Genomic DNA, 25,848 nt, shown 5'->3' on the forward strand with positions numbered 1-25,848 from the left:
GGCATCAGAAATAGACATCTGGAAATCACACGATGCCTCTGCTTCTGTTCTGCCAATTCCATATGGAATCATCAAAGCTAATGCTGCAGAAAAACCTGTGAAGCTAATTTAAGAGGAGTAAGTTGATTTGAGTCTACGTTCCATGTCGCCTGGTTTTTGCACCTTGGCAACTATTCATTTTAACAGAATAACAGAGTTGGAAGGGATCTTGTAGATCATCTAGTCCAACCCCCCGCCACCCAAGCAGGAGACCCTCCACCATTTTTGACTGATGGCAGTCCAGTCTCTTCTTGGAAGCCTCCAGTGATGAAGCTCCCACAACTTCTGAAGGCAACTTCTGTTCCATGGGTTGATTGTTCTCCCTGTCAGAAAATTTCTCCTCATTTCCAGCTTGAATCTCTCCTTGTTCAGTTTCCATCCATTATTCCTTGTCTGGCCTTCAGGTGCTTTGGAAATTGAATTTTTTTGGGGGAAATTTTTTTAATGATGATTGTTCTAAAAGGAATCCAGAGATAACTCTAAGCACTAGTGGGTTATATAACAGAATAACAGACTTGGAAGGGACCTTGGAGGTCTTCTAGTCCAACCCCCTGCTCAGTGAGTAAACCCTATACCATTTCAGACAAATGGTTATCTAGTCTCTTCTTAAAAACTTCCAGTGTTGGAGCATTTGCAACTTCTGGAGGCAAGTTGTTCTACTGATTAATTGTTCTAAGTGTCAGGAAATTTCTCCTTAGCTCTAGGTTGCTTCTGTCCTTGATATATTACTGTATATCAAGCAGTGGTGGGTTCCTCCCGGTTCGGGCTGGTTCTGCCAAGCCGGTAGCGGTGACAATATGACATCACCGAACCAGTTCTGCCCCCCCCGGCCACCCACCCTCCCCCACCCTCTGTATTATTCTTACCTTTTATTTGGTCCCACCCCCAATCTATTGCTGCCTCCTGAGTCCCAGCTGATGGCTAGAGAGAAAAAAACTGTTTAAACTCTTGCCGCGGGGCTTCAAAGGGCCGCCCTACAGCTGATCAGTGTTAAAAGCAAACAAATGAGTAGACCAGTGCCTGCACAAATACATGAGTAGATCGGTACAGCTCTGCAAGCAGTTAAAAGCCTGGTAGACCAGTACCTCTGCTAAATCCTAAAGAATTGTCACATGATCATCAAGCCATGCCCACAAAATAAGCCACGGCCACAGAACCGGTAGTAAAAAAATTTAGAACCCACCCCTGATATCAATCAACAAGTGGAATTGTTAAATTTTATGAAGCAATAAGCAACTATGTTATTTATGGTTAGACTTTTGGGGAAAACGAACAAGATTTAATTCTTTTTTTTTAAAAAAAAATGCAGATTTTTTATTCCACCAATTTCCAAAGTCTCATAGTTCTTTACAGTAAAAAACATCAACCAAAATAAAATACAGAGGTGCATATAGGTATACAAAATTATCAACAATTACAATCTTAATTCAAAACATCTGCACGTTTAAGGCTTTCAAAAATGCTAAGAAGCAAGTAGCCTTCTCAACAAAGCAGAAGGTTCTTCCTGAAGACCTTTTTTAGGTGTGTGGCACATACAAAAAGCTGGGAGACTTCACTTACTTGATTCCATTTACCATCCTGATTTTTAAAACCAGGGATGTCCACCAATCCCAGCAACTTTTAAGACTTGTGGACTTCAACTCCCAGAATTCCCCAGCCAGAATGGAATTCTGGGAGTTGAAGTCCACAAATCTTCAAAGTAGCTAACCAAAAGTAGACATCCGTGTGGAGGTCCTTAGAAAGCTATGGATCCTAGCTTGCTGGCACAATGAATGTGGGAGTCAACTTTGGGAGACACCTCAGTGGAATGGGAGTGAAATCCAGGAAGAATCATAGAGTTCTTTGCCATTCTCTCCTCACTTCTATAAGGTGAGAACCTCAATTCTTGCAGGAAAAGCCCTGCATTTCCATGAATAAATTCTGCCCTGCACTGCAAGGGCACCATTTTGAAACCGAGAATAAATGACTGTTCTACGTGACAGGAACCCAAAGGGAAGTAGTCACTAATGGGTGTAGTAATGGCCGGTCCCCCTTCCTAGGTTAGCTATAAGCTGTTGTTGGAAAAAGGAAGGAGAAAAATTACACTTAAATATTTCTGGGACATTGTCCACGTTTCACAAATCAGCAAAACTCGGTTTCTTCTCAAGATGTCACCTTGGGGATTGTCAACGTCCCCACAACCTAATTCCTCCTTTGGTTACCTGGAAGTAAAGTCACATGAGAAGACCTTGCATGATGGCTCTTACCAAGCTCACACCATCCCATTTCCGTGTCTTCTTCTGTTTGGTCTTGCACAATGCAGAAGGACAATGTTTCTAGCCAACGTTCAATCTTGAAACTCATGAGCATCAGAAGGGGTCTTGCAATTGATGTCCTTATCTATTGAGATCTTTATTTAATGGGATCTGAAGGTTTCATACAACATGGACCTCACTGGGTAACCAATATTTCCACACGTACACTTCGATCTACACATTCTTTAAGGTTACCTGTTGTTGGTGTGCCTTTCTGTTATTGGATGGCTTCCTTGCTCTTCGTTTATACCTTCTCTGCACTTTCAGCCCTTCAATAAATTCAGGATTCAATTAATTTTTTTTTCTAGTTATCACAACCCCAAAACCCTCCCTTGCTTATATTTAAATGACGACGTATTATTTAAGACGGCTTTGTTCTAATGCTGAGGTGGAGAAACATAGTCCCTTGTATGACGTGTGGGACTTCAACTCCCAGAATTCCTGAGCCACCATTTCTGAGGGTTGGCTCAGGAATTCTGGGAGTTGAAGTCCACCAGTCATCCAAGAGCCATTGTTCCCCACCCCTGTTCTAATGTTTCAGAAGCCTTCCTTCAATTCCTCCATTGTTGTCATTTGTTTCACAAAGAGGCAAACGAAAAACGATGAAACTCGTGGGTCAAAATCTAAAACGCCACCATCATTTATTTGACAAGGATTCAGAAGACAAATGTTTGTCCCAAAGATTGGGGAAAAAAAGGAAGATGTCTAACCCAGTTTGGGAGAAAGAAATTTAAAAAAAGACCCCTAACATTTTGTGTAAAAATTATACCACATACAATAGTTAATAAGCTGTTATAAAATTGCAACTAATGGATTTAGAAGTTTGTATGATACGTTCTTTACAAAGTGTTCTATTTAGAAGAAATGTATAACATGATGGACATTACTGGTGAACTAATGGATATGGGGTGGCATTACTCGTTATAAAATTAATTTCTAATGGTCTCATCGGTCTTGATATGACACAAATTTTGGCCCTCACTTAAAAGCTCTCAGACTTACATCTTTAATTAAATGTGCTTCAGTGCCCGAGACCTGATTTGGCTCCCAAAAATATTTTAAGGATGCATTTATATTTGACACAAATCAAATCATTATGCAGAAAACAATAAAGTCCTGGTGAAGAACCGTAGCACCGATTTATGCTGTTTATTTTCCTAGCAAAATAATGCCTGCAGACTTCTTCATAATAAAAATATGTTGGTGATAGGCTCATGAAATGATATTTAATTATTTCTACAGGCTTATGCTGTTAATATTCAGCTTTGCCCGTTTTGATGGTGAATGATGGCATATAAAAGTGCATAATTGTTTGCTGTAAAAAAGCTACTTGGGTTTAGTTTTCCTAGTTCATGATAGGCACACTGTGAAGTTCACGTGATTGTTTAAAGGATTGGGGATGGGAACATGTTTGCTGGTAGCTACTAAACTAACTCCACAATGGATCTGTTTGCAAGCATTGTGTTATGTTGAACAAACTACACTCGTATAACCTGACAATTTTCACCTTACCTCAAGAAAACAAAGTAGTGAGTCAAATAGGCTCTGTTATATTTATCTGGAAATGATCTCACTGACCAGAGAAACCTGATTCCTGATTCCTTTTGCAAATAGGCTGGTGAGACATAATAATAAAACAAGGGTGGGACGATCAGCTTGCAGCAGAAGAGACCAAAACCCAAGTGGTTTCTCCTGTCCTTCTGTAAAGATCTCCTAAAATTACACCAGTTGCTGTCCACCATAGGTTGGATATATTGCTGAAAGGAATGGTTCAGCCTCTTTTAGGAGAAGGACAGGCAGAGACAGGGAGTGGAGTCAAGAGAGGAATCAGCCTGGAATCCTTATGTTCCCAAAAATGGCTTCCAGGCTAGTTCAGGGGTCAGCAATCTGCAGCTCTGGAGTTGCATGTGGCTCTTTCATCTCTCTGTTGCAGCTCCCTGTCGCCAGTCAGCTCCACAATTGATAGGGCTTTTGGTTAGGACAGGTAGAGGAAAAAGGACGCTGCTCTAGGAGATGACTCTATGGTGAGGGAACCAGACTTCCAGTCAGCAGAAGAAAAAGGACGCCATGCTAGGAGGAGACTCTATGGTTGGGTGGGAGTACCGGACTTCCGATTGGCAGAGGAAAAAGGATGCCACGCTAGGAGGCTCTGTGGTGGGGGAACCGGACTTCCGGTCGGCAGAGGAAAAAGGACGCCGCACTAGGAGGAGACTCTATGGTGGGGTGGGAGTACCGGACTTCCGATTGGCAGAGGAAAAAGGATGCCACGCTAGGAGGCTCTGTGGTGGGGGAACCGGACTTCCGGTCGGCAGAGGAAAAAGGACGCCACGCTAGGAGGAGACTCTAAGATGGGGGAACTGGACTTCCAGTTGGCTCCAGAATTGAGCAGGGGGCTTCCGGTTAGGACCTTTGTGGCTATTTGAATCTTTAAGGCTGCCAACCCCTGGTGCTAATTCCTCTCTTGACTCTGCCCCATCTCTGCCTGCCCTTTTCCTACATCTCCTCCTGTTTGGTCTGCCATGTTCTGTAATAAGAATGGATCCCAATCCGTCATTGGTTGGAAACACCTGTCATCTCAGTGGATGCTCTCGTTTCACTCGTCAACACTCGTAGAGACAGGAACATGGTTGAGGGCACATCACATCTTCCTATCTTCCGGAATGTTGCAGAAGTGAACGGGAGGAGAGATGGGACATTTTGGGACAGGGTTGGTCAATCTCCATTCCGAGCCAACTTTTTCCATGAAGGCAGGCATCCCTGAAGTATGAGTGTCCCTCCAGTTTTCCCGAAACATGGATTCTCTGAAACCCGTTCCTGACCTGAACTAGAAACAGTGATCCTATTTTTTCCTCAAGCCTGATTTTTTTTACTGGTTAAGTGAACTGATTGCAAGACACACCTTTGCTTTGTGATCCAGCAAACTGGTTTTCCTTTCCCTTTTCCTCCCGCACGGTTACTTCAATGCCAACCTTATGCCCAGCTTCCTCAATGGCACTTTTGTTATTGTGGCTGTTCTCCGTGATCCCCCACCACTCTGGGCCCACTCCTGCTTCAACTTTAAACCTGGAGGTGGCATCTCCCGGCTTTTGAGCATTGGGTGGACAAGATTCTTCCACCAGAACGGTGTTTGCGGTTTCAAAGGAAGTCAAAGTACTATTGTAATTGTGAATCAAGCCTTCGTTCTTCTCTTCTTCCACCTCTTCATCATCATATAGTTCAGGCGTAAAACAGAGCCTGTCATCTCCAGCATCAGTTTTGACACCTGGATCTGACCTGGATAATTCCACATTTGCTCTCCTTGGAGAAGACACCACTTTCTCCAAGTCTTTATGTCCAGTGTGCTGTCTTTCACGGGGATATTTCTCAGTCATCGAGATAATCTCTGTTCTTGGAGAACCATTAATCGTTTCGCCATCTGGCAACTGTCTTATTGGTTGGTCTTCTTCAACCCACGAAATATTCTGCTGGGGTCCATGTGCAACAGAGTGACCGTCTTCCTCCACTGCTTTTTCTGTTGGCCCGGTAGCCTTGAAGACGTAATTCTTCTTTACTGCTGGTGTTGAATTCAGCATTTTAGTGAAGTAACTTTCTATGTTGCTGGCAGAGAAACGACCGTTTGCTCTCTTCCTCCTGTTTTCAGCAGGTGAACCCATGGGGCTGGTGGAGTCTGTAAATTTATTTTGCTTTATGGAGAAAGGTGAATCTGGGGAGGAAGAACAAATAATAATAAGATAAGAGACAGAAGGAGAGATTATTAATTCTTGTCATGAGGAGTCAGTACTTGGTGTTTAGGATAGGATAGGATAGGATAGGGTAGGGTAGGGTAGGGTAGGGTAGGATAGGATAGGATAGGATAGGATAGAACAGAACAGAACAGAACAACAGAGTTGGAAGGGACCTTGGAGGTCTTCTAGTCCAACCTCCTGCTTAGGCAGGAAACACTACACCACTTCAGACAAATGGTTATCTAATCTCTTCTTAAAAGCCTCCAGTGTTGGAGCATTCACAAGTCCTGGAGGCAGGTTGTTCCACTGGTTAATTGTTCTAAGGAAATTTCTTCTTAGTTCTAAAGTTGCTTCTCTTCTTGATTAGTTTCCACCCATTGCTTCTTGTCCTGCCTTCAGGTGCTTTTGAGAATAGCTTGACTCCCTCTTCTTTGGGGCAACCCCTGAGATGTTGGAACACTGCTATCATGTCTCCCCTAGTCCTTCTTTTCATCAAACTAGACCTACCCAGTTCCTGCAACTGTTCTTCATATGTTTTAGCCTCCAGTCCCCTAATCCTCTTTGTTGCTCTTCTCTGCACTCTTTCTAGAGTCTCCACATCTTTTTTACATTGTGGCGACCAAAACTGAATGCAGTATTCCAAGTGTGGCCTTACCAAGAATAATTGATTAAATGATAGATTTATATCCCACCCTTATTTATTTTTTTAAACTTTCTATCTTATTTTAAAGAAAGTTAAAACACAAAGTTCTAACAAATAATAATAATAAAAAAAAACGCAGCAGCAACTGGAAGTAAACATCAGTTTCCAGCAAAAAAAAATGTTGGAAATTGTTGGAAATTGTGGTCACATGTCCATGGAATGCTGCAAGTTAGGGAAGAGGAGAAGGGAAGGAGGATGGAAGCGAGGGAGGGAGGGAGGAAGGAAGGGAGGGAGAGAGAGAGGGAGGGAATGGAGGGAGAGAAGAAGGACAAGAAAGAAGTTCAGGGAGGGAGGGAGGAAGGGCATAGAAGGAGGAAGGAAGGAAAGAAAAACCATGGAGGGCAGGAGGAAGGGAGGGAGAAAGAGCATGGAGGGAGAAGAAGGAAAGGAAGGAAGGTCAGGGAGGGATGGAAGGAGGGAAGTTGGAACAAATGAACAAAGGACGGGTAGAGGAAAGGAAGGAAAACGAAGGAAGAAGGAGGATGGAAGGAAGGAAGGAGAATAGAAAGGAGGATGGAAGGAAGGAAGGAAGGAAGGAAGGAAGGAAGGAAGGAAGGAAGGAAGGAAGGAAGGAAGGAAAGAAGGGAAAAGGAGGGAGGGTTACAGCATTAAAAATGTTAACGTTGTAAATAAGGAATGCCACCCTGTGCCCAGCATTGCATCAACCCTCTACACAGCTTGTTCTTGTGTATTAGCAAAATTAAACAGCCACATTGGGGGCCTTTCCACCCTCCGGAACTTCCTCACTTTGTAGACTGTGACTAGTTTTCAAGCGAGCGGATTGACACGCCGTAATAGAACCTCCTGCCTTCAGTGTATATACAACTAAGTATGGGGAGGAACTGCTGTGGAACATTTTGTTAAGACGGGTTTAATCCCTTCTTTCCACTCGGGAACAAAAGGGAGCCCTGTGGGTGGCCCAACACATCTCTGCACGCCCAGAGGTGGTTTTTTTGGGACTTTCCTTTCCATTGGCAGATTTTCGCTCTCTGCCAACTCAGAACGATGCTTCAGAAGCCAAATGTATTTTCTTGGGATTGCAGTGCAGCCATGGAAGGCAGCTGTACTATCCCAGGAACTGCCCTTAAATCTGTCCAGCCAAGACTCAGGTGATGGGACTCTCTTGAAAAGCAAAAGAAACTCTTCCTTCCATCCATCCTTATTTTTTTTCCTTCTCCTTCCTTCCTTTTTCTTCTTTCCATCCTAATTTTATTTACTTCATTTTCCTTCCTTTCTTCTTCCTTCCATCTGTATTTTTCTTCTTTCATTTTCCTTCCTATTTTTCTTCCTCTCCTTCTTCTATTCTCCTTCCTTCCATCCTCATTTTTCCTTCTTTCCTTCCTTCCCTCTACCCATCTTCGTTGATTTGTTCCAACTTCCTTCCTTCCCTATTTTTCTTCCTTCCACCTGCCTTCTATTCTCCTTCCATCATTTTTTCCTTCCTTCCTTCTTCTTTTTCCTTCCCTCTACCCAACCTTGGTTTGTTCATTCGTTCCAACTTCCTTCCTTCCCTTCTCCTTCCTTCCTTCCCTACTTTTCTTCCTTCCATCTACCTTCTATTCTCCTTCCTTTCATCCTCATTTTTTCCTTCCTTCCTTTTTCCTTCCCTCTACCCATCCTTTGTTCGTTCATTCGTTCCAACTTCCTTCCTTCCCTGTCCAACTTCGTTCCTTCCCTTCTTTGAACTTACCAACTCACTCATCCATTGATTCCTACCTACCTACCACGTTGTCAAAAATGACCTCAGTTTTCTTGCACCTTAAAAGATTTCTGACAAGGAGATTACAGACAAAAAAAGAGCTTCCAAAAATTTTGTATAAAACTGCATGAGATGACAAGATTGCTCAGGATCTCCGAGGTGAGACCTGTGCAATCTTATGAGACTTGTCCATCTGAAACAGTTTTAGCCATTTTAAAAATTTTAGTTTTCAGATACAGGGTTCCTGATTGATGGCTTGGGATGAAACAGCTCCTGGTACTCTTTGGCTGTTGGTCATACCCAGAAGGCTGTCCAGAAATAAGCAGAATGATGAAAGAATTTGATTTTTAAAATCTTAGCAAGATTAACTTTGCTCTGGTGAGGGACCTCGTGACTAACCAGATGTTGTTGGGCGAGTCGCGATGCGTTCTGCAGCGCCTGTTTCCAAAACTGAAACTTGCGCTTCCCTTTCATGAAGAGCGCCTGGTGTTAAAGGAAGAGTTCCCTCTGGAACAGAAACTGGTGTCAGAATATTTAAACTTGTAGACATGAGCAGAGAGCTGTTGGTATCCTGAAGTGCAACTTTGGCGTCATTCTGGTTCATTTTAGCAAAGGCATCCAAAGAGCTAAGGGCAGAATCAAAGTCTTCGTAGTGATGGATCTGATGACGAATCCATTTGGACAACCCTGGGGAAATGATATAATGAATCAGAGATGAATTCCATTCCATTCCATTCCATTCCATTCCATTCCATTCCATTCCATTCCATTCCATCCCAGTTCTATTCTATTCTATTCTATTCTATTCTATTCTATTCTATTCTATTCTATTCTATTCTATTCTATTCTATTCTATTCTGCTCTTGTTCTGTTCTGTTCTATTCTATTCTATTCTACTCTTATACATTACACCAGGAGTATCAAACTTGCGATGTCACGACAGTGTCATGTGACGTATTGGGACTTCCCCCCTTCGCTAAACCAGGCAGGGGCGGGGCCAGCGTGTGACACAACCGGCCCGCGAGTTTGACACCCCTGCATTACACACGAAAGAGCCGTGGTGGCACAGTGGTTAGAATGCAGCATTGCAGGCTAACTCTGCCCACTGCCAGCAGTTCGATCCTGACCGGCTCAAGTCGACTCAGCCTTCCATCCTTTCGAGGTCTGTAAAATGAGGACCTAGATTGTTGGAGGCCATAGGCTGACTCTGTAAAACCGCTTAGAGGGGGGCTGTAAAGCGCTATAAAGCAGTACATTAAGTCTTAGTGCTATTGCTATCTTTTCCTTAACACCTCCAGGGATGGAGCATCCAAAACCTCTAGAGGCAAGCCATTCCACTGATTAATAGTTGTAACTATCTGGAAATTTCTCTCCTTCGTTTTTAGGTTGATTTCTCTCCTTGTTTAGTTTCCACCCATCACTTCTTGTCCTGCCTTCTGCTGTTTTGGAGAATAGTTGACCCCATCCACTTCTTTGTGGTAGCCCCAGAAGGGGAGGGGTGGGATTCATCTGGTTCGTACCGGTTCGTGCGAACCGGTTTGTGACCTGCGGACGGGCCGACCCACCGGCCCTGGCGCTATGCCATCCTATTTAGCTGCATTTTTTAAGCCGCACACATGCGTGCAAGCGTGCACGCTCACATTTTCGGTGCTGGGGTGAACAGTGGCTCAGTGGCTAAGATGCTGAGCTTGTCAATCAGAAAGGTTGGTGGTTTGAATCCCTAGTATAGGTCTCCTGCATGGACTAGATGACAAGCCGAGGTGGCGCAGTGGTTAGAGTGCTGTACTGCAGCAACTTCAGCTGACTGCTAGTTTAGCAGATCAGCAGATCAAATCTCACCGGCTCAAGGTTGACTCAGCCTTCCATCCTTCTGAGGTGGGTAAAATGAGGACCCAGATTGTTGGGGGCAATATGCTATTTAGTATACTGTCGATTGTTGTAAGACGCCCAGAGTCCTCGGAGAGTGGGCGGCCTAGAAATATGACTAATAATAATAATAATGACCTCCAAGATCCCTTCCAACTCTGTTACCGTTACTTCGAGAGGTGGCTAAATTATGTGAAGCCCATCTCTGGATGGGGGCCTGGTGTACTATATGGTTCATGGGGCCGCGAAGAGTCAGATGTGACTTAGCAACTGAACCACAACAAACCTAACCAGGACCACAAAGCTAAGCCTATTAGAACCAAGTAAGTTGGATCCTATTTGTTGTAACGATTACAACGATCCTTTCTGGATCGCGACGCCTTGCGCACGGTCACTCATGCCCTTGTCACCTCCTGACTGGACTACTGTAATGCTCTCTACATGGGGCTCCCCTTGAAAAGCATCCAGAGGCTCCAACTGGTCCAGAATGCGGCCGCGCGGGTGATTATGGGCGCAACTCGTTGCGCCCACATGACACCCCTCCTGCGCGAGCTGCACTGGCTCCCAGTGGTCTTCCGGGTGCGATTCAAAGTGTTGGTTACCACCTTTAAAGCGCTCCATGGCATTGGACCTGGGTACATTTGAGACCGTCTTCTGCCACCAGTAGCCTTCCACTGGCCAATCCGCTCCCAGAGAGGGTCTCCTCAGGGTGCCATCGGCCAAACTATGTCCGCTGGCGACACCCAGGGGGAGGGCCTTCTCTGTGGGAGCCCCTGCCCTTTGGAATGAACTGCCCCCAGAAATGTGTAAGATCTCCGACCTCCGTGTATTTCGCTGTGCCCTCAAAACCTTGTTGTTCCGCCAGGCCGGGCTGTCAATATAAAGATTTTAATTGGTTTTAAATGTGGGATTTTAAATTTGGGGGTTTTAAAATTGAGCCAATTATTTAATAATTTTAATTATTTTTAAATTTTGTTTGTCTTTGTGCTTTTAATCAGGCTGTACACCGCCCTGAGTCCTTCGGGAGAAGGGCGGTATAGAAATAAAATTATTATTATTATTATTATTATTATTATTATTATTATTATTATTATTATTATTATTATTATTATTAGTTTTGTAAAACAAGTTTTGCTGAATTTTCAGTCCAAATCGTACAATCTCACAAAAAAAGCAGAAGGCCGAGGACAACCAAGGATTCAAGTTCTAATTTTTTTTTTAACTGCACCATTATTATATGTCTTCCGTAGCTCAAGGCACTTGGCAAATTTGTTTTATTTACCATGTTCCCTTCCTCTCCCACTTCTCCAGGGTCAGAGGGAAGAGAAGTTTTGGAAAGGTTCTGGTGTCCTTAAATCCTCAGCTGTTCACTCAAGGACACCTCGGGAAATTAAAGGACTCTGTTGATGCACAACAGGGCCGCTTGTTCTCATGCCAAGGCAAGATCGAGGCAGCTAGAAAGACGTGTCTCAGAGATGTGACGGAAAGAGCAGCCGGCCAAGGCTGCTTTTCACAGATCTGGAGAGAAGACAATGTCTTTTGTCTGCTCGTTGAAGAGCAAAGATAATCTTTCAGCCTTGGTCGGGTCCAAGAGCCCAACTTTAACAACAAATGTTTGAATTAAGCAATGAATAAACCACAACTGCTACATAAGACATTTACTTTACTTTACTTTACTTTTATTTATATATAGGAGCCTTGGTAGTACAGTGGTTTAATGCACCCTGTTATTAACACAGCTGCCTGCAATTTCTGCAGGTTCGAATCTTACCAGGCTCAAGGTTGACTCAGCCTTCCATCCTTTCTAAGGTAGGTAAACTGAGGACCCAGTTGTGAGGGCAATAAGCTGACTTTGTATAAATATACAAAAGAATGAAGGCTATTGCTTAACGCATTGTAAGCCGCCCTGAGTCTCCGGAGAAGGGCGGCATATAAATCAAATTTAAAAAAAAAAAAAGATTTATATACTGCACTACTCCCGAAGGACTCAGGGCGGTGAACAGCCAACAATAAAATCCATACATACAAAATTTAAAAAGCAGAATTAAAATCAAATTAAATAGTTTTGGCCCAGACAAATTAAAACCTCAATCAATTTAAAACCAATTTTAAAATTTGAATATATAAAATACTAAAAAATATTAAAAATTCTTTTATAAAAGAGGGAGAAAATTAGGCCAGGCCCGCCTAGTGAAATAAAATGGTCTTTAGAGCGCGGCGGAAGGTGCGCAGATCCGGGATCCTCCGTATCTCTGGGGGGAGCTCATTCTAGATAGTAGGTGCCCCCACAGAGAAGGCTCTCCCCCTGGGAGAGCGTTACAATAGTCCAGGCGGGAGGTGACGAGAGCATGAGTGACCGTGCATAAGGAGTCCCGATCCAGAAAGGGACGCAACTGGCGAATCAGGCGAACCTGATGAAAAATCCTCAAAATTTCATGATCCTTTTATATTTTTGCTGGTGTACACGTAGTCCTCGCCCTACGACCACAACTGAGCCAATTTTCATTGCTAAGCAAGACGGTTTCTAAGTGAGCCGTGGTGGCGCAGTGGTTAGAATGCAGTATTCAGGCTACTTCTGCTGACTGCCGGCTGCCTCCAATTTGGCAGTTCGAATCTCACCAGGCTCAAGGTTGATTCAGCCTTCCATCTTTCCGAGGTGGGTAAAATGAGGACCCAGATTGCTGGGGGCAATACGCCGATTCTGTAAACCGCTTAGAGAGGGCTGTAAAGCCCCGTGAAGCGGTATATAAGTCTAAGTGCTATTGCTATTTTACAACCTTTTTTTGGCCACAATTAGATTAGATTAACAGAGGTGGAAGGGACCTTGTAGGTCATCTAGTCCAACCTCCCGCCCAAGCAGGGGACTTTACACCATTTCTGACAAATGGCAACCCAGTCTTTTCTTGAAAGCATGCAGGGATGAAGCTCCCACAACTTCTGAAGGCAACTTCTGTTCCATGGGTTGATTGTTTCTCACTGTCAGAAAATTTCTCCTTATTTCCAGGTTGAATCTCTCCTTGTTCAGTTTCCATCCATTATTCCTTGTCTGGCCTTCGGGTGCTTTGGAGAATAGCTTGACCCCCTCCTCTCTGTGGCAGCCCTCAAATATTGGAAGATGCTATCCTGTCTCCCCTGGTCCTTCTCTTCACTAGACCAGCCATGCCCACTTCCTGCAACTGTTCTTCATATGTTTTAGTTAAGTGAATCACTGTAGTTGTTCAGTGAATCATGTAGTCATTAAGTGAATCTGGCTTCCCTCGTTGACTTGGCTTGTCGGAAGCCAGCTGGGAAGTTTACACGTGATCAAATGACCCTGGGACAGTGCAACCGCGAAAAATACATGCCAAATGCCACGTGCCCAAATTTTGATCACCAGCTTGGTCGCAAGTGCAAAGTCACTTTTTCTCAGTCCTGTTGTAACCTTGAACTGTCCCTAAATCAGGTGTGGGCAAATGTGGCTCTTTTACAACCTGTGGACTTCAACTCCCAGAATTCCTGAGACAGCTTCGCTGTCCACAGGTTGTAAAAGAGCCACATTTGCCCACCCCTGCCCTAAATGAACAGTTGTTAAGTCGAGAACTTCTTGTACAATGTGTCCTGCAGCTTTATTCTGAAAAAAACAAACAAACCTGAAGCTTCTCTTCTGACAACCTGCCAGAACAGCAGGATAAAAATAAAAAAACAGAAATAATTACACAATGCACCCAAAAATTTAGCGTGAAAATTATGTGGGATCAATGTCCTTGTGTACACTGAGTGTGCCTGTACGTGTGCACAGAAATGCACGGACAAGCCAAATGAGAGGGGAGGCATTCCACATGTGGGATTACAATTCCCACATATATATTTTTTCCTGGCCTTTGGCCATACCGCCTGAGTTCCTGGGAGTTGAAGAGCCACAATACTGGGACGGCTACAGGTTCTCCGCACCTGTGAAACAGGCGCCAGCCAGCGATACTTTCTAAAGCTTCTTAGATTTCCTTGCGAATGTAATTAATTCATAAATATTTAGTGCCTCCTCTGATTTAATGGGCCTTGTTTCGACAAGAAAGAGGTTAAGTGGAAAAAAAAAAATACTGTTATAGCAAAGACCAAATTGGGAAGGGAAAAATAAAAACAAAACGCCCCACCCACCTTTGATGGCGTCTAAAATTACCGTGAAAGATTTTAAAGGAGAGTCACTGTCATCCTTTCATCTTACGCCCTTCAGTGACATGGCCCGAACGGTTCATATGATGGAAATGGAGTGCCCCCTACTGTCAAGATGAGGGAAGGGTGGGCTTTATCAATTCCATAACGTTGCTTAAAAGGTAAAGGTAAAGGTTCCCCTCGCACATACGTGCTAGTCGTTCCTGACTCTAGGGGGCGGTGCTCATCTCCGTTTCAAAGCCGAAGAGCCAGCGCTGTCCGAAGACGTCTCCGTGGTCATGTGGACGGCATGACTCAACGCCAAAGGCGCACGGAACGCTGTTCCCTTCCCACCAAAGGTGGTCCCTATTTTTCTACTTGCATTTTTTACGTGCTTTCGAACTGCTGGGTTGGCGGAAGCTGGGACAAGTCACGGGAGCTCACCCCGTTACGCAGCACTAGGGATTCGAACCGCTGAACTGCCAACCTTTCAATTGACAAGCTCAGCATCTTAACCACTGAGCCACCGCATCCCTCCTATTGCTTAGGAAGGCTAAAAAAAAGAAAAGAATGAAGAATGCATACAGTAGAATGCAGAATAAAAAAAATTGGGAGGGGAGCTTAGTGGACTTCTAGTCTAGTGGTCCCCAATCTTTCCAGCTTGGTGGATCAGTGGGGGAGAGGAGATGGTTATGTGAAAGTGGTAGGTGCTGGGAGGGGGGTCACACGCGCATATGCCCACACCCATAATTCAATGCCCCCTGCCCCCTGCGCATACGACACCCCCACGCTCCCCATGCTTCTGCCACGCGATGGTATGGTGGGCCAGGTAGGCCCTTTTTTTCATCCTCCCCAGGCTCCAGAGGTTTTCTAGGAGCCTGGGGAGGGAGAAAACAGCTTTCCACACACCCCCGGAAATCGGGAGCCCATTTCCTGACTTCCGGTGGGCCCGGAAGGGCCGAAAATCAGCTGGCTGGAGCTGAGCTAGGGCAACACTCATGTACCCACAGATATGGCTCCGCATGCCACCTGTGGCACGCGTGCCGTAAGTTCGCCATCATAGTCCTATACCATTTCAGACAAATGGTTATCCAGTCGCCCTCTTGAAAACCTCCAACAACAGAAACAGAACACCCACAACTTCTGGTGGCAAGCTGTTCCACTGGTTAATTGTTCTCCCTGTCAGGAAATTCTTCCTTAGCTCTAGGTTGGAGCTTTCTTTAATGATTACTTCTTGAGCTGCCCCTCAGGTGCTACGGAGAATAAGTTGACCTTCTCTTTCTGTGACAGCCCCCCCCCCCCCCCAAAATATTGGAAGATTGGTATCATGTCACTCCTAATCCTTCTCTTTTGTTAAGACTAGACTAGACTAGACCAGGAAGGGATCTTGGAGGTCTTCAGCCCCCTGTTCAAGCAGGAGAGTCCAGTCTCTTCTTTAAAAAAACTCCTGTGATGGAGCACTCACGATTTCTGAAGGCATGATTATCTACCTGCTGCCATTTTTCCTTGTGCCATTAGCAGACCCCAACTCTATTTGTAGCACCAATGATCAGGAGTCCATCAAATTGCCTGACGAGGTGGCTCAGTGGCTAAAACACTGAGCTTGTCGATCAGAAAGGTCAGCAGTTCGGCAGCTCGAATCCCTAGTACAGGTCTCCTGCGTGAGCAAGCGGGTTGGACCAGATGACCTCCAAGGCCCCTTCCAACTATGTTATTGTTAAATACTGTTAAATGTCCTTGATGGCCACCCTCAAAGAACATTAAAGGGAGCGTTCCTTTGTTGATGGGTTTTCTTTTGCTTTCTTAGGGTAGCTGATCCTTTAAGAAGCCTCAAATTACTCAAGCGCTAAGAGTTCTGGGGGTGAATTGCAGTCACACGATAACCGAATCCTTTTTTTATGATGATCCTAGCCAGCCTTCAAACCTAATTTCCAGAGATCTGGTTCCGCAAAGTGGAATTCCGCTAGAATTTCATGCGTAAAACCTCACTATGGTTTTGAGTACTTCCGTTGCAATGACTATCTGAAGGGCAAAGGCATTTTTAAAATATTGACGTCACCAGAGTTCCCTGGTTTAGAAGGAAAGGGAGAGGAACATGAGATATTGTTGAACTTATCCACGCCTAAAGATTTTGAAAATCTCAGAAAAACATAGAGTTGAAAGAGATCTTGGAGATCATCAAGTCCAGCCCCCTGCTCCAGCAGGAGACAATGTACCGTTTCAGACAAGTGGTTGTCCAGTCTCTTCTTAAAAGACTCCAGTGATGAAGCACCCACGACTTCTGGTGGCAAGCTGTTCCACTGCTTTATTGTCCTCACTGTTAGGGAATTCCAGGTTGCTTCTCTCCTTGATTAGTTTCCAGCCATTGTTTCTTGTCCTGCCTTCCGGTGCTTTGGAGAATAATTTGACCCCTTCTTCTTTGGGGCAGCCCCTCAAATACTGCTACCATGTCCCCCCTAGTCCTTCATTTCTTTAGACTAGCCATAGCCAATGTTCCATTCTCTTCCATTCCCCTTGCGTTCTTCAATGAAAAGAAGGACTATCAATTGGAATAGAGCTGGAAGGACCTTGGAAGTCTTCTAGTCCAATCCCCTGCTCAAGCAGGAGACCCTATACCAGTGATGGCTACCCTTTTTGCCGTCGCGTGCCAAAAGCAGGGGGAGTGCAGGGGGGGGGTCACGCACGCATGCGCCCACCCCTATAATTCAATGCCCCCCACGCATGTGCGCACAACCCCTGCTTTTGGCACGTGATGGCACAGTGGGCCCGGTAAGCCCATTTTTCACCCTCTCCAGGCTCCAGAGCCTCTCTAGGAGCCTGGGGAGGATGAAAACAGCCTTCCCCATCCCCCCAGAGGCCGGAAACAGCCCATTTCCTGACTTCCGGTGGGTCCGGAAGGCCCGAAAATCAGCTGGCTGGCATGCACATGCATGCTGGAGCTGAGCTAGGGCAACGCTCGCGTGCCCACAGATATGGCTCCGTGTGCCACCTGTGGCACGCGTGCCATAGGTTCGCCATCATGGCCCTATACCATTTCAGACAAGTGATTGTCCAGTCTTTTCTTTAAAAACCTCAACTGATTAAGCACCCGCAACTTCTGAAGGTAAGGTATTCCACTAGTTTCTTGTCCTCACTATTAGGGAATTTCTCCTCAATTCCAGGTTGCTTCTCTCCTTGATTAGTTTCCACCCATTGATCCTTGCCCTGCCTTCTGGTGCTTTGGAGAATAATTTGACCCCCTCTTCTTTGTGGCAGTCCCTCAAATACTGGAATACCGCTATCATGTCCCTCAGAATTCTTCTTTTCTTTAGACTAGCCAGACCCAAAACCTGCAGCCCGTTCTTCGTATGGTTTAGTCTCCAGGCCTTTGATCATCTTAGTTGCTCTTCTCTGAACTTTTTCCAAAGTCTTTTTCCAAAGCAGAGATTCACAGTTCCCGTAACGGTCCATCATACAGTGTAGCCTCCAGACCGTGGATCATCTTCACTGCTCTTCTCTGCGCTCTTTCTACGGCCTCAGCACCTGTCTGGATTGTGGTGACCAGAACTGGATGCAGCATTCCAAATGTGGTCTCACCAGTGCAGTATACAAGAAGTCCTCGACTTATAACCATTCGTTTAGGGACCATTCGAAGTCCCAATGGCACATTTTCACTGTTAACAGTATTCCTCGTGGTGACACGATAAAAATTGGGAGGCTTGGCAAATAAGATCAAAATAAAGCATGAACAGCAAATCGCCGCTTTTTGCTTCGCCGTCGTTAATATAAACTTGTCGTTTCTACAAACACCATCTCCGTCTAATTGGTGAAACCCAAAATCAAAGTTTTATTGCAGTTGTTAAGATGAGGCCTACCTGGACTACCAAGGCCATTTCCGGAAAAGCAGTAACAAGAGTTGGCAAGGTCATCCTTGCGGGTGGGTGGGTGGATGGATGGGAATGGTGATTAAAAAAATATATATGTCAAGATGGCAATGTAAATGAAAAAGGGGGGGCAGGGGTTTTATGACATGGCTGTAGTTGCCATCTTGACTTTTCTGACCATCTGTTGGGAACATCCCTGCTGATAACCCTGAAAAACGAATTAGGGTGAGAGGAGAGGGTTATCCCGCTCCTCCTCCCTGTGCCTTGCCAACATGTTTTCCCCAAATAATCAGATATCTTACCAGCTGTGTATTTATTGGGGTTCTTTCCAAAACGGTCATCGACTAAAATAAGTGCTCCCCAATCGTTTCGGTGGCGAATGCATCTGGAACAGAAGAACATATCAGCTTACAACCTCCGTGATATGCTTTCTTTTTTTCTTTTCTTTTTTTGGTCAATTTTTTTTATTTTTAAACAAAAGCTAAAACAACCATCATCCATTACAATTACAGAAAGTGTGTCTATCGGTTACAATTCTTTTGTGCTTAATCCCATATCCAAAGTTTACAAGTTATTTAATTTCTCTTATTATATCTCTTTGTGTTATTATTCTCATTTAACATTTATTTAACAATGGCATTTATCCCATAAAAAAACCAGTTTCACATATTATATTATTACATTTATTTCATATTTCATACTTCATTTCCATGCTTTATTATCTAGCCATTGATAAAATAAATCCCATATCATATAATATTGTTTATCTTCCTGTTTTCTAATTTTAAATGTCAATTTACTCATTTCAGCACATTCCATAACTTTCTTGATAACTTCATCTTCTGTAGGTATTTTCTCCTTTTTCCAATTTTTAGCAAATACAATTCTAGCCGCTGTTAAAACATTCACAATTAAATATCTCAGTTCTCTATTATATGTTTCTGGTAAAATCCCTAATAAAAATATCTCTGGTTTAAAGTCAATGTGTTTCTTTGTCATTTTTTCCAACCATGTGTGGATTTTAGTCCAATATCTTTTGGCTTCTACACATGTCCACCACATATGGTAACATGAGCCCGGTATCTGGTCGTGATCTGCTTTCTTAAAACTTTCAGAAAAGGGAACGAATTGGATGTCCCAAAGGTGCTTTTTTTCAAGAGGCAACTGGACTTTCTGGTTTTTCTTTGAAGGCGTTTCGCTTCTCATCCGAGAAGCTTCTTCAGCTCTGACTGGATGGTGGGGAATGGAAGGGTTTATACTCCTTGCAGACAGCTTGGTCATCTGCATCCTTTTAGAGGGTCCTTGAAGCACTTGGAGGTTTATCTGTGTCCTCAGGATCAACTGAGTAGTGCAAACGGACGTGGAGCCGTCTTGGAACTGCTGAAAAGTTTGTTTTGTAGAAGGCTCCACGCTCATTTGCACTATCGTGATCCTGAGGATAGAGACAAACCTCCAAGTGACCTCAATGACTCTCTAAAAGGATGCAAATGACCAGCAGTCTGCAAGAAATATAAACCCTTCCATTCCCCACGATCTGGTCAGAGCTGAAGAAGCTTCTTGGAGGAGAAGCGAAACGTCTTCAAAGAAAACAAGGAAGTCCAGTTTATTTATTTATTTATTTATTTATTTTACTTCAAATTTATATACTGCCCTTCTTCCTGGGAACTCAGGGCGGTGTACAGCCAGATAAAAACACATAATACAAACATTAAGAACAGATTAAAAGGAAATATCTCAATTTGGCCCAAAATTTAAAAGACATACGAATTTAAAATCATTTAAAAGGATTTGTTAGGCCAGCCCGGCTTGTTGGAAAAGGAAAGTTTTAAGGGCACGGCAGAAGTTGCCTCTTGAAAAAGCACCTTTGGGACAACCGTGATCTGGATGACTGAGAATCTCAACAGACAAGAGAATCGGATACTGGCTTCGGGTCTGGTTTCAGATACAGATAGTCCTCAACTTACAACCTACAACTTACAACCGAAGTTATAATGGCACTGAAAAAAAATGACTTCGGACCGTTTTCACACTTATGACTGTTGCAACATCCCCGTGGTCACTTGATCAAAATTCAGATGCTTGGCAACTGGCAGTGTCCCTGGGATCATCATTTGGGACCTTCTGACAAGCAAAGTCAAGGGGGAAGCCAGATTCACTTAACAACAGAGAGAGAGAGCCTGGATAGTACAACAGACAGAGCACTGTAATTTAACACCAGCTGTCTGCAATTAAAGTAAGTTCGAATTTCCCCAGGCTCAAGGTTGACTCAGCCTTCCATCCTTTCTAAGGTAGGTGAAATGAGGACCCAGTTTGTGGGGGCAATAAGCTGACTTTGTATAAATATACAAAAGGATGAAGGCTATTGCTTAACGCATTGTAAGCCGCCCTGAGTCTCCGGAGAAGGGCGGCATATAAATCAAATTAAAAAAACAAAACAAAAACAGTGTTACTAACTTAAAACTCTTTCTCAATGTTCAACTTTCAAAGGCGTACCTTAAAAAACAATGCCACTTAAACTTTTTTGATCTTTATTGTCATAGAAATATCCTTCTTTTTTCTATTTTGGATGACTGAGTGATGGATTGGTCTTAGTGGTTAAGGCACCAGGCTAGAAGGCAGGAGACTGTGAGTTCTAGTCCCACCTTGGGCACGGCAGCCAGATGGGTGACTTTGGGCCAGTCACTCTCACTCAGCCCAACCCATCTCACAGTAGGAGGAGGAAAGAGAATTGGATAGGTTCTCTGTCTTGAGTTATTTATAAAAATCAATAAAGGCGGGATACATACAAACAAGCATCCAAGTGGTTTTGAATTTCAAATGTTAAAAGAGCCATAATGGCACAGTGGTTAGAATGCAGTATTGCAGGCAAACTCTGCTCACTGTGAGGAGTTCGATCCTGACTGGCTCAAGGTTGATTCAGCTTTCCATCCTTCCGAGGTGGGTAAAATGAGGACCCAGATTATTGGGGGCAACATGCTGACTCTGTAAACCACTTAGAGAGGGCTGTAAAGCACCGTGAAGCAGTACATAAGTCTTAGTGCTATTGCTATTGCAGATTAACTCTGCTCACTGCCAGGAGTTCGATCCTGACCGGCTCAAGGTCGACTCAGCCTTCCATCCTTCCGAGGTGGGTAAAATGAGGACCCGGATTGTTGGGAGCAAGAGGCTGACTCTGTAAACCACTTAGAGAGTGCTGTAAAGCACTGTGAAGCTTTAAATGCCCTGTTTTCCCGAAAATAAGACCCAAATAAGAAAATAAGTCCTAGCATGATTTTTCAGGATGCTTGTAATATAAGCCCTACCCCAAAAATAAGCCCCAATTAAGATCGTCAGCAGACGGAGGCGTTTAGTACTGTATTTCCCCCAAAATAAGACTAACCGGAAAATAAGCCATAATGTGTCTTTTGGTGCAAAAATTAATGTAAGACCCAGTTTTTATTTTGGGGGAAACACGGTAACTCTAAGTGCTATTGCTATTGCTAAAATCAAAGTTCCAAGTTGACAGCAGTGTTTGCTTTAAGGAATAGTCAGCAGAGCTCAAAAAAAGACTTTGAGGATGAAGAGCTGAAGGGATAACCTTCACTGAATAGGTTCACTCACCTGCCAAGGGCTTGGTTCAGAGCTCTGTAGGCCTGGATTTCATACCACTGGCTTCCGGTCAGAAGTCCCCTGGCTTTTGAGTGTTGATCATTGTATTTCCTTTTCAGTTCCACCTGGAGAAATTACAACTACAGTAAAGTTCTCTGCAAAAGATTGATCGTTAACAGAATTCATTTTGTTTTCAACAATACCTATTCCAGCAGGCCGGCCTGGCCTAATTTTCTCCCCTTCTTTTAAATTTTTAAACTGAAATTTTAATTCGTTTTAAATTATTGGGAGTTTTAAATTGTCTCGGGCAAAAATTATTTAATTGGGTTTTAATCATGTTTTCACTTTTGTATTTATGTGTTTTATTTTGTGCCTGTTCACCACCCTGAGTCCTTCGGGAGTAGGGCGGTATACAAATTTAATTAAATGAAATGAAATGAAAATGAAAAAATACCTGAAACGGAAAAAATGGTACCTCCCCGACGGCAATCCATCTTTGCTGGACTAAATTACAGGTAGTTCTCGACTTATGACCATTCATTTAATGAGCGTTCGAAGTTATGATGCTCCTGAAAAAAGGGACTCAAGACCAGTCCTGGCACTGATGAGTATCGTAGCGTGATGTCGCCTGGTCACATGATCAAAATGTGGTTGCTTAGCAACAGGCGTGTTATTTTATTCATTAAACAAATTTATAGAGGCGGTCCTCAGTACACGGCTGCAACTGAGCCCAAAATTTCTGCTGCCTAAGCAAGACAGTTGCTAAGTGAGTTTTGCTCCATTTTACGACCTTTCTTGCCTCGGTTGTTTAGTGAATCACTGCTGTTGTTGAGTTAGTAACACGGTTGTTAAGTGAATCTGGCTTCCCCATTGACTTGGTTTATCAGGAGGTCACAAACAGAGGATCATGTGACCCCGGGACACACTACAACCGTCATAAATATGAGTCAGTTGCCAAGCATCTGAATTTTGATCACATCACTATGGGGATGCTGGAAGGGTTGTAAGTTTGAACAGTTGTAAATCCCTTTTTTCACTGCTGTTGCAACTTTGAGCAGTCACTAAGTGAACTGTTGTTGAGGACTACCTATATATTTTACTACAGATAGTCCTTGACTTGCAACCACTGGTTGAAGTGTCCCAGGGTCATGTGATCCCCTTTTGCGACCTTCTGACAAGCAAAGTCAATGGGGAAGCCAGATTCACTTAACGTGTGTTGCTCACTTAACAACTGCAGTGATTCACTTAACAAATGTGGCAAGAAAGGTCGAAAAACAGGGCAAATCGCACTTACTGTGTTTCCCCGAAAAGAAGTTTTATATTTTTTTGAACCCTGAAATAAGCGCTTGGCCTTATTGCCATGTGCTCAAAAGCCCGATTGGGCTTATTATCAGGGGATGTTTTATTTTGGGGAAAAACAGGGCAGCAACAGAAATTTTGGGCTCAATTGTGGCCATATGTCAAGGACTAGCTGCACTACAAATGCGAGAAGGGACTGGAACACACACACAGATCTCTCCTCTTTGCTTAACTGAAAGTAACCCATTCTTTTACTATTGAATTAGTGATTTGTTCTAAGCCCAAAACTGAATTACACTCTCACAAATGAAAGCGAATCTACATGTCCCAGGATAATGTTGCAGGATGCAATCTGGGTCGGTCATCGGGACCGAAGGTTTTATCTTCCGAGCTTTCGGACTCATGCTGGAGCCCATCCTCGGGGAGCTTCTCTCTAGCAGAGTGTGTGCTGTTCTGTGTGCAGTATTTATGGTGCCCGTTGTAAGATGGCTTTTTGGATGTTGATTGGGGTGTCATTAGCTGTTGTTTGCTTGTGCCACTCAGCCCTGGCCTTCTAAGTACTTGATAGGCTGGTGGTAAATCAGCACTCCTGGTGACTGACAAGGAGCCTGTTTCCCAGACTTCAATCATTTCCCTGGCTGTTTTTGTCCCTGCTCAGCCAACAATCTTAGTAGGCTACAAAATTGAATGTGCATCCTGGTTCTGTTGCAATACGAGGCTACCAATGAGTTAGGGTCTCCTCGCCTGGTGGCTTGCTCGTCTTCTTGCAATCTGGCAGTTAGCTTCCTCCCTGTCTGTCCTGCATAGTGACAGGGCCACTCCATGCAGGGGATCCGGTAGATTAACATTGGAAGTATCTCAGGACCCAGATTGGATCCTGAATACACCCTGTGTCCATTGACCACTGGAATGACACATACAGGGTGTCCTCGACTTACAATGGTTCACTTAGTGACTGTTCAAAGTTACAACGGAACTGAAAATAAAAAGGAGTCAGCACAGGTAATCCTCGGCTTAACAACAGTTCGTTTAGTGACAGTTTGAAGTTACAACAGCACTGAAAAAGGTGACTTATGACCATTTTTTCACACTTACGACCATTGCAGCATCCCCATGGTCACGTGATTTACATTCAGATACTTGACAACTGACTCACATTTATGACAGGGTCATATGATCACCATTTGCGATCTTCAGGCAAGCAAAGGCAACGGGGGAAGCCAGATTCACTTTACAACCATGTGACTTACTTAACAACTGCAGTGATTCACTTTAACAAATGCGGCAATGTTAAGGAACATGCGCAGAGTAACCCTTGAGTAGCAAGGTTGTGCACATGAGAAATGGCTGAGAGTGACTGTGAATAAGCACTGTCAATACACAAGACACTCTGAGTTGTGATATTCTTTCACTTTTAGGAAAAACAAAGCAAAGTCCAATAAACAATCCAGGTCATACACAGATAAAGATAGTTAAATTGTCAATCCAGGCATATTCCAAGAACAAAGTCTTCTTACCAGTTGTTGCAGTCATATGCAATAAAACAGTTCTTTTTAGAGTTGCAACAAGAATAAGTACAGCAGTAAAACAATCAGTAAAACAGTAGAAAACAACAAGTAGCAATGATCAATCAGTGATCATGCAGAAAGAACAGGCAGAGAGGAGCAGAGATAGCAATAATAATGTAATAAGAAAAATAAGTCATGATTCAAGCTTCCTCTTAAGTACATTGGCTACAGAGCTAGCCAATCAGAATACAGTATGATGCAATACAGCATTACAGTCTTAAAAGCTATACATATTACATTTTGACTGCAAACATGCATTGATGGTTTATATATATTGCCAATCTAACCAGTTAGGCAATAGCCATTCCCTAACAGGCAAGAAAAATCATAAAACAGGGCAAAACTCCCTTAACGAATTTCTCACCGAGCAACATAAATTTTGGGCTCAATTGTGGTCGTACACTGAGGCTCCCTGTACATACGTGTGCCATGTGAGCAGGGCACATACAATTCAATGGCCTTCTTTGTACCCTCACTTCGCACAGGGCACTGAATTGTATGTGCGTGGGGTGTATTCAGTGGTGGGTTTAGAAAATGCCACTTTGTTCTTTGATTTCTGCCGAGAAATTTTTCATGAACTGGTATGTTCCATTTTAGTAAAAAAAAAAAAAAAAAAAAAAGGGGGGGGGGAAGGGCTGGGAACAAGAGTGCAACAAATGGTAATTTAGAAAATCATCTTATTTTATCCTGCAAACCTGTTGTTTTGAAAGGGAAGGCACCCAGCCACACAATGGAAGGTTAATTTCACTGCTCTTTTATTCGGTATTAACCTTTTAAAACTGACAGCTGAAAGGACATGCTTCAAGAGAGAACACAGCAGACTCCTAACAGCTTCTGACAGGTAACTTTCAACTCTCGTTTAGGTAAAAGAGTCTTTTCTTTTCATGTTATTTTATGTGCCCGTGCCCTTTAAAACAACCTGTCAAATTCACAAATTCAAACTTCACAGGCAGAAAATAAATTCAGTTTGATCTCATAGATCTAATATTGGTTTCTGTCACTCAGAATTTATGAACTCGGGCAAAAGGTTTTTTTCCCCCCCAACTCTGTTTTGAAGTTTGTGGAGGGAACCTTTT

General features: G+C 43.6%; 1 protein-coding gene across 1 annotated transcript in view; it reads right to left on the minus strand.

The window, feature by feature from the left end:
- Positions 1–1,776: 1,776 nt before the first annotated feature.
- The window catches only part of BRIP1 (BRCA1 interacting DNA helicase 1), a 130,446-nt gene continuing 106,374 nt past the window's right edge, over positions 1,777–25,848 (minus strand). Inside the window, exons 16-20 of the mRNA XM_070945084.1 lie at positions 21,918–22,030; positions 18,620–18,702; positions 8,860–9,147; positions 5,233–6,036; positions 1,777–2,602 (exon numbers count right to left, since the gene is read on the minus strand). Coding sequence (XP_070801185.1) covers positions 2,508–2,602; positions 5,233–6,036; positions 8,860–9,147; positions 18,620–18,702; positions 21,918–22,030 — 1,383 coding nt within the window. The 3' untranslated portion in view covers positions 1,777–2,507. The remainder of the gene's footprint in view (positions 2,603–5,232; positions 6,037–8,859; positions 9,148–18,619; positions 18,703–21,917; positions 22,031–25,848) is intronic.

This window comes from Pituophis catenifer, unplaced genomic scaffold (assembly GCF_029215685.1).
Source record: "Pituophis catenifer annectens isolate HBS135680 unplaced genomic scaffold, rPitCat1.0.hap2 SCAF_1, whole genome shotgun sequence".
Taxonomy (NCBI): domain Eukaryota; kingdom Metazoa; phylum Chordata; class Lepidosauria; order Squamata; family Colubridae; genus Pituophis; species Pituophis catenifer.